This window comes from Acipenser ruthenus, chromosome 47 (genome assembly GCF_902713425.1).
Source record: "Acipenser ruthenus chromosome 47, fAciRut3.2 maternal haplotype, whole genome shotgun sequence".
Classification (NCBI taxonomy): Eukaryota; Metazoa; Chordata; class Actinopteri; order Acipenseriformes; family Acipenseridae; genus Acipenser; species Acipenser ruthenus.
The window spans coordinates 6844713-6853147 of record NC_081235.1 but is presented as its reverse complement, the minus strand read 5'-3'; the positions used below and the strand labels follow the sequence as shown (position 1 = coordinate 6853147).

Below are 8435 nucleotides of genomic sequence, written 5' to 3'. Positions count from 1 at the left end.
TGCATTGTTAACCTGTCAGTGTGTGTTGTGTGTTACTCCATCACTGAATCCTACCACGTTACACAACACATATCTCTTGTACACAATAGTGGCAATCGTAATTCTGGTTAATATAACTTGACCAACCTGTTCTTTAAATGGGTATCAATTACTAATCAGCCCGAGATTGGTTTATAGTAGAAAGCAAGGGTAGTTAACTTCAGGCTTTATATTAGTTTGATTAAAAAATAAATCTGAAAAAATACACAAGGAAGTAGCTTTATTTAGTTATACATTTATTATTGGTTTCATTAAATATTCTGGTAAAAAAGAATTTTTCCTAATTGGACTCTAAACAACATGAGTTATTTTTTAAATAGCCAGAAAAGGTTTTCAAACATTTTAATAAGACACCATAACAATAAAACAACTGGGACGTTTATTTCAAATGTACAATAACATAATCCCCAAATAACTGAAAAAGTATTACAATGATATTTCAGTTTCAAAGTATTTCCATCACTTGCTTCTAGTTTTCAGCACTTTATTTTTGATGTATTCTTTACTGTAATCTTTTACAAAATGATTACATGTGGTTGAAAGAAAAAGCTTGCGAGGTAAAAGAAAACAGGTCAAAGCACAAATGTTCATGTTTATTTGGTCCAGCTGACTTTAGGAATGTCGTAATGCTCAGTCAGGTTGTCCAGATGCCTGTTAAAGTCCTACAAAAAAACAATTACAGGTAACATTCAGTACTTTATGTATTAATCATCTGATAGATAAATAATTTGCATCATGATAAAACACACACAGGGATTCCTGCCTCCTCTAAAAGGGGTCGGGAGGGGATTTAGCCATGATTAAGATGTCCCTGCTGTTCATCTAATGATCATCATAAGATCAATAACAGCTAAACTATTAACCCCAAATTAAAGTCTAATACAAATGCAGGCGCATTGGAAAGTCTCCCCACCCAGACATCAGCACTTCAGAAACTGCAGTTCCGGTGACTAGAAATGTCTGTGCATCAGCAATCTTACTCTTAGTAAAATGCCATGTATTTAACTCTGCATCAGTGCCAAAGACATTGAGGCCTGAAAATATAAAATTATGTTTTTCTCTTACCTCAACTCTCTGTTTATGGGTCTTCGATGCTTTGTTTAATATTCTTTCCATTTGCTGCAGGATTAGAGCATAGAAAAAAAAATATTTTTCATTCTTTTTTTTTTTTTTTTAATCTAGTTACAGACAAAAATGTTTATTGCATTAAACTTCATGTGTACAAAAACTCCCTGTTTTCATAAATGTGTCTGTAAGGTCAACTCCTACAATAACAATGAGAACCATTTAATATAATCTGATAGCATGCACGGTTCAGCACAATGAATGGGCAGTGGTGAAATGTGACTGTTTTTTTTGGGGGGGGGGACTACATTTAAACACACATGTGAAAGAAAAGAATGTCCATACTTTATTAGCATTAGGTTGCACGGAAATGAACATTGTGTGAGGTTTTTAATTGCAGAGCTTGGACGAAGACCACAGCACGTAACACCTTACCCGTTTTTCTTGCGTTTTATCAAATGCAATCTGGGCAGGAGTCCTTTTGTCACGGTTTGTTTTCTCGGACTCCTTTTCATCATCCTGGTTGTTCATTATCTGTTCCATACGCTTCTTGCTTTCCTTGTCCTTCTTCTTTTTCCTGTTAAGCAAAGAAATAAACAGAAAGTCACCAAATACGCTGAGATCAATTAAATGCGCACGTTAGCTTGATCTGTGCGGTATGAGTGACCTACACGCTACTCGTTTATTTGCACTTAATTACATAAATGTATTTGTTTTTTAAGATAAAAGGCTGTCACATTTGTGTCCAGCGGATCAAGTTACAGAATTTGAGTTACCAGCCTATTTAATATTTATCTTCATTGGTAGTGCTGTAGGTGGACTCTCTTTATGTACTTATTTGGTTAAGGAACCGCATGTGTGCCTTTCTTTCTAAACCTACTAACATTATTATACATCTTAACGGAATTACGGTATCCTTACTTTTTTCCCGAAGACAGACCGTCCACGCCTTTCAATTTTAAGCTTCCCTTCTGAACGCTCCCGTACTCCGCCGCCATCTTGCCCGTGTTGTTATTGTTCTTCCCAGATGTAAAAGGAAACGGAACTCCGTCACGGGTCTGCGTGCGCACCCCTTCTGACGTAGCTCGGCATCAAGCAGCTGCATTTTTGAAATTACTCCATTTAAAACGATGCTACTGAATGTTTTTGTATATGATGGACTTTAGTTATACTTTCGTTTGTGCAAGACACGTTTTGATTTCATTTGCCATTGAATCCGTGTTTCACAGAAAGCACAATTATGAATTGTAATTCCCTTAATAAACCTGCACAATGTATTTTGTAGTTCATGACAAAATACAGCGAAGTGTGTTCTTCATGCATCAGCCTCCAGCTGTTAGTTTGAATGTTTCATACCCAACAACAACCGTGCAAACGGCGTCTGCAGCTGCTCGGGTTTCCATGGAGATAGTGGAGCGCGGGGTTTGTATTGAGTTGGCACCCTTGATGTTGTTGATATTGCTAGGTGTGTTTTTATGCTACAGCTCTGGCCAATTTTAACATCAAATTGTCATTTATAAACCTCAATCTTCTGGAATACTTGGTCATAAAATACACCAGGGAAAAAAAGAATAGCAGAACTTAATGCCCTGTTATTAAGGAGAGAAACACAACACTCAGGTCTTCAACTTGCACAAATGGAAAATGGAAGACGAACCAAAAGCGTGGGAAGAGCTTCCGTGCAAGGTATGCTAAAAAACTATCTGTTCGTTTGTTTTGCAGGGATGAAAATAAACTCCTCTTGCATAGCAGTCTCGTCCAACCCAGGTTTTAATACAAGCTTGATTAGTCACAGTGTATAGGTAACAAGCTCAGGTGTGTCTTATTAAACTCCTTGTAAAACCAGATCAAACTTCTGTGAAATGGGAGTCTTATTTCCATCCCCGTTTATTATTTACATTTTGATGCAGTTACTTTGCAAAGCTACCACAATACGCATTTATAAAGCATGTGATATTGATGTCAGTCAGAATTATCAGATTATTTTAAAAACAGATTACATTCTTATTAATTATAAGACCCTTTCTTTAACCACTGATTGGGCAGTGTGAATGGCAGTGTGATGTTCTGATTGGGCAGTGTGATGTTCTGATTGGGCAGTGTGGATGGCTGTGTGATGTTCTGATTGGGCAGTGTGGATGGCTGCGTGATGTTCTGATTGGGCAGTGTGAATGGCAGTGTGATGTTCTGATTGGGCAGTGTGGATGGCTGTGTGATGTTCTGATTGGGCAGTGTGAATGGCAGTGTGATGTTCTGATTGGGCAGTGTGAATGGCAGTGTGATGTTCTGATTGGGCAGTGTGAATGGCAGTGTGATGTTCTGATTGGGCAGTGTGGATGGCTGTGTGATGTTCTGATTGGGCAGTGTGAATGGCAGTGTGATGTTCTGATTGGGCAGTGTGAATGGCAGTGTGATGTTCTGATTGGGCAGTGTGAATGGCAGTGTGATGTTCTGATTGGGCAGTGTGAATGGCAGTGTGATGTTCTGATTGGGCAGTGTGAATGGCAGTGTGATGTTCTGATTGGGCAGTGTGAATGGCAGTGTGATAATGCATCATTTTACACAGAGCATCATGAAGACAACTATTTTTTGTATCTATTGAGTGACAGGACCCTATCAAGGTGGATGTTGTCTGTGCGGAGGATCCTGAAAATAACATAGAGGAGACCACTGCTGCCTCAACATCCGAGGATAGTGAGCAGGTTAGTTAATGCACCCCTAACTGATTCGCTTTTCGAATGCTCCTGGGACTAAAGTGACAGACTGGCAGGACTTCTGTTGCAGTTAATACGATGTGCATTATATAGCATTATACTGCAAGTGGCTGACATTACCTCTCTGTTAAGATTTGTGGAGTCAAGCAGACTTTTCTTGCCAAGTAGAATATCTGTCCCTTTGGATTCAGAATTACATCCTGCATAACATATGTATATGTACAGCAGATATAACACTCTTTTTTTTTTTTGCTTTGGGAAGGATTTTGAATGCATCGATCTAGCCCCATCTCCCCAAGAGCAACTCAGCGATGAAACTGGTGAGGACCCCGTCTGAATATTTGACAACAGTTCTTTTAGTTTCTGTTTTATGAACATTTGGATTCCCAAGCTGAATGATTTTTATTTTATTTTTTTAAGACACGTGGTCCCAGGTGTACCTGGAGATCGAGAGAGCAGAACACTCGGATTGCTTCCACCAGCTTGGCATGCCAACACCTGCACAATTAGAGAGTGCTGCGCATCATAACATGCTCCCTCCAAAGCTACAGGTGTACTGCAGTTTACATACAGTGCATGTTTAGGGATATGTTGTCAGAAGCCGATTATGATGATCAGATTTGCTTTATCACTTCAGAGATCTCTGTAAACTATACCACATGCAGTTATATATAATCCCAAGGCATTCTGGGGGATGTAGTCCTGCACCCAACTAGCTCCAGGACTACATTTTCATTATCCACCCCATACTCTGTTTGGTGGTATAATTTAGTTAGGTAAAGTTAGCATTAAGGTGAAAATGTGCAAGTTGGAATTCATTTGTCATTTTAATCTTGTATCTCCCACTAGGTTTTATTGAAGAACATTTCAGAAGAGCTGTACCGGATACTTCATCTTTCCAAGCGCCCGGTCCCTCCTCCCTCACATCACACACAATCTCTGTCCAGTGAAGAGATCTGGCAGCAGGACAGACAGGCACTCCTGACTACAATACACTCACTGCAAGATCTGGTTTCCAGACTGACTGCTGATAGAGACATGGTATATAATGGCAGGGTGACATAGTATCTACTTACAGATAAAATTCTACATTAAATACAGATTCAAATATTCTACTATTTGTCTCATTCCCATTAAAAATAATTTTATTAAGAACTGGAAAACCAAATCATTTACAGTCTAATTAATTTTTTTACCACCTATTTTTTTTTTTTCTTTAAATCAATCTCACAATACTTTTGTGTTTACTTATGTGTCTCTTATTCCAAGGCAGAGCTGGAGAAGGATCTGATCTCGACAGACAGGAACAGCCTGCTGGCTGAGATAGACAGCCTAAAGGCTAAGCTGAGGGACTTCCAGCAGCAGAGCCAGGAGGAACTGCTGCAGCTGCAGGAGACCCTGAGGGGGGCTCAGGCACAGGGCAACGAGCAGGGGCTCCAGCTCCACAGCCAAGGTGAGAAACTGGGAGACACTTTGCAGCCTGGTCTTCCAGAACTGATGAGAGTGCATTCTCGTTCTCATATCCTGTGCTGTGCTGCTGTCTTTTATTTTCCCCTCCAGTGCATTTGATGACAGCAGTGAAATAGCCTGAAGATGTATTCCATGTCAGATAAATGTAAAGATCTTTATATAGCACCAGTGTCCTTTTTTTCTAGTCGAGTTCCTGGAATATAACCTACACCAGGGTCAGGCCAGAGCAAATGAAGATCTAGAGAGATTACAGAGGTCTAACCGAGAGCTGCAGAAAGAACTCAGAGACCTGAAGTACTGCTTTATTTATATTTTTGCATTCTGTTTCTGTTATGCAAGTGGACATAATGCCAGCTCTTGTAAATCAGTAAAATGATATGGATTAAACTCATTGCTAGCCCGACAGTGTTCTAAGTTTTTACTGCCCAGTGCTGATCAGCATCATTTAAGAGTTACAACAACAAGAACAATCTGACTGTGTGCCCTTTAAAAGGCACTCTAAAGGGCTGTAAATAAGACTCCTATTGCATAGCAGTTTTACCCATTCTAGTTTATACTACGATTTTTGATTAGACACAATGCACAGGTAACAAGCTCAGGTGTGTCTTATTACACTCATAGTAAAACCAGGGATGGATCAAACTGCTATGCAATGGGAGTCTTATTTCCACCCGTGCTATGAAATGGGTAGTAATTAGATTTTTTTTTTTTAAGTTAATATTTCTGTGTGTATTCATTAATAATTTGATCTATTTGTTTCTCACTTCCGCAGATTAGTCCTGGAGATTCAGAAGACAGACCTGCACTTAGTTGTTGAGAGCCTTGAAGATACGCAACAGAACATGAAAGAGATCCAGTTCAGCCTAGAGGCCAAAACTAAGAAGTGCAGGCTGGGGACTCAGAGAGAGCGGGAGCTGGCAGCTGCCTTGAAGACCCTGCAAGACCAGAAGCAGGAGCTGAAGAGAGCCCTGAAAACAGAGAGGCAGCAGAGAGCCAAGCTGAGGGCAGAGTGTCTGCAGCTGCAGGTGAACCTCCAGACAGTCAATGCAAGGGAGAGGAAGAGAGAGGAGCAGAGGAGGCAGGATTGGAAGACTCTGCTAAAGAAAGTGGGGGAGGCATTGAGAAACCAGAACAAATCAGTGAGTAAAACAGCAAGCCGAGCTAAATCCTCGCCAGCCTTCATTTGATCATGCATGGGATATTGTTCCTACAGTTTATATTGCTCCACACAGTGCTCCACCCTATATATTTCTTTCAGACCCAAAGCCTTGACCCAGTAGAGACAGTTCAGACTTTAGGAACAGCATCCTGTGAGAAGCAGAAATCCAGCAGAGAAGAGTCATGCCTGTCCTCTAAGTCCTCTCCCTGTGTAGACAGTGAAGTGTCCCACACCACCAGCCTGGAAGAGCCAATGCACCAGGAACCGCAGTCCCAGCTTGCCAACAGGTGAAGGTGAAAGTTCAAACCTGAGCAGGATAAGCCGAGCTAATATAAAACGAGCCCCCAGCGATCCTGTCGAACTTTGTGTGCATTTTTTAGTGCATTTTATGTGCAGTTCCAGTGTATAGTATGTTTATCCAATTCCGTAAGATGGTTTTGTTTTCTAGATCCTCACAGTCTCCTGGCAGCACTGAAGACAGAACAACAACCCACTGTGAGGACAATGAGCCCTTACTGACCGAATACATCAAACATTTACAGATCGTCCAGCAAAGAATAAAGGGGCTACAATCAGGTAACACCAGGGAGCAAAACAACAAAACAGCTTCTTATCCAGATATACGTGCGCTTACTGAGCTTCACTGTGAGTTATACACCACCCAGTTTAATTCCTTCGAAAATAACTTATCCCCAGATTCCGAAGTTCCACTGGGCAGGCAGAGTAGATTACTGTAGATAAACTAGCAATCAACTCTCAGAACTGTTTCTTCATATAAGTATTCTTGTTTCAGGAATTCTTTTTGCACCCTTGTTCTGTGCTTTTGATGATTAACAAATGACTTTCTTTGACATGTTTTTATTTAGTTCAGTTTCAGAACAACGTCGAGGACTTTCTGGGAGTGGACGTGTCAAAAGAAAAATGAATCTGCTGAATTGTTCTGCCAACATAACATCTGTGCGATTGTTATATATATATATAATGTAGCAGTTAAACAATGTACACGTTTTTCATATAAGACTTATCAGTGTCCAGACTACTCTCTCTTTCATCGATACTATAGGAGAGAATGAGCTCTGTGTTCTAGTTTTGATATTAAAACATCAGTGAGAGTTTTCGGTTTCAGTTTATCAGCTGTGACTTGGTGGCAGCATTGTGTGATTCTTAGACAGTTTTGAAAAAGAAAAATGAAACCGAGCTTTGACTCGTCTGTCCTTAAAGCCCCACCACTAGATCATGGCATGTTTTTTAACAATAAGCAAAGCCCATCACATATACTGTACATGAACAATTATGAAGGATAAAGATCATACATTGTCAAACTCCTGGCTTCATTTCTTTGCTATGAAATGCTTTTTTAACCGTCTGAACATAAGCGTTCCACTGCGTACTGTATCTGTGAAGTCTACAGTAGGCCAGTGCGGTATTATTCATATATATTAGGCACAATGTCACAGGTTCCTGTTTGAACCCATTCAGTCCTCTCTTTGCACCGTATGTCAACACCTGGTGTCCAAAACCACGTTGGAACCTCACGGGACTCCTTGGTCCCAGTCTGAGTATAAAAATATAAAAAATAAAAACGCTTTGTCCTGCTTTCATGTATGCTCAATAAAGAAGTTTATTTTTTTTTTAATGATATTTTTACAAAAATAATTCAGGACTGAAAAGGTTAAAAGGGAACCTAGTACCACATGTGAATGTACTAATAAAAGATTTAAAATAAATAAATAAATAAACAGTCTGCCTGTCTGTATCGTGTCATTTGAAGTGCAGTACATACAGCAATAATGAACTTCAACTCCACAGTGATTAGAGAAGACGTGAAACAGTGCCAACAGTAATGTAATGGAAATACAAGAATCCATCATTTGAAACTCTCCCTTTGGATACACTATGCGTTTAACATACCAGGCACATCCTCGTCTCATTGTATTAATGTGGTGGTCAGGTTGCGTAGATCAAATTATTTTGCACAAGTCTGTACA

The 8435-nt window shown here is 39.9% G+C and overlaps 2 protein-coding genes across 2 annotated transcripts; one reads left to right on the top strand and one right to left on the bottom strand.

Annotated features, from left to right (window-relative positions):
* Positions 1-395: 395 nt before the first annotated feature.
* LOC131721073 (protein FAM32A-like) lies at positions 396-2159 on the bottom strand. Its single transcript, XM_059014219.1, has 4 exons — positions 2026-2159; positions 1540-1681; positions 1105-1158; positions 396-701 (listed from the first exon to the last, which is right to left on the bottom strand). Exons 1-4 carry the CDS (start codon positions 2100-2102, stop codon positions 633-635), a joined length of 342 nt encoding a protein of 113 aa, XP_058870202.1. The 5' UTR covers positions 2103-2159; the 3' UTR covers positions 396-632.
* Positions 2160-2226: 67 nt separating this feature from the next.
* LOC131721072 (pericentrin-like) lies at positions 2227-8413 on the top strand. Its single transcript, XM_059014218.1, has 11 exons — positions 2227-2790; positions 3714-3806; positions 4081-4138; positions 4239-4369; positions 4668-4859; positions 5088-5271; positions 5474-5582; positions 6061-6427; positions 6547-6734; positions 6896-7023; positions 7314-8413. Exons 1-11 carry the CDS (start codon positions 2749-2751, stop codon positions 7370-7372), a joined length of 1551 nt encoding a protein of 516 aa, XP_058870201.1. The 5' UTR covers positions 2227-2748; the 3' UTR covers positions 7373-8413.
* Positions 8414-8435: the final 22 nt, after the last annotated feature.

What these genes read in the sequence shown, in the direction of transcription:
- LOC131721072 (XM_059014218.1), top strand. Translation starts at nt 2,749, where the DNA reads ATGGAAGACGAACCAAAAGCGTGGGAAGAGCTTCCGTGCAAG. An exon ending in AAAGAACTCAGAGACCTGAA is followed by an intron (nt 5,583 to 6,060) that starts GTACTGCTTTAT and finishes TCACTTCCGCAG; the next exon opens with ATTAGTCCTGGAGATTCAGA. An exon ending in AATAAAGGGGCTACAATCAG is followed by an intron (nt 7,024 to 7,313) that starts GTAACACCAGGG and finishes GTTTTTATTTAG; the next exon opens with TTCAGTTTCAGAACAACGTC.
- LOC131721073 (XM_059014219.1), bottom strand. Translation starts at nt 2,102, where the DNA reads ATGGCGGCGGAGTACGGGAGCGTTCAGAAGGGAAGCTTAAAATTGAAA. An exon ending in GGTCTGTCTTCGGGAAAAAA is followed by an intron (nt 1,682 to 2,025) that starts GTAAGGATACCG and finishes TTTGCTTAACAG; the next exon opens with GAAAAAGAAGAAGGACAAGG. An exon ending in CCCATAAACAGAGAGTTGAG is followed by an intron (nt 702 to 1,104) that starts GTAAGAGAAAAA and finishes GTTTTTTTGTAG; the next exon opens with GACTTTAACAGGCATCTGGA.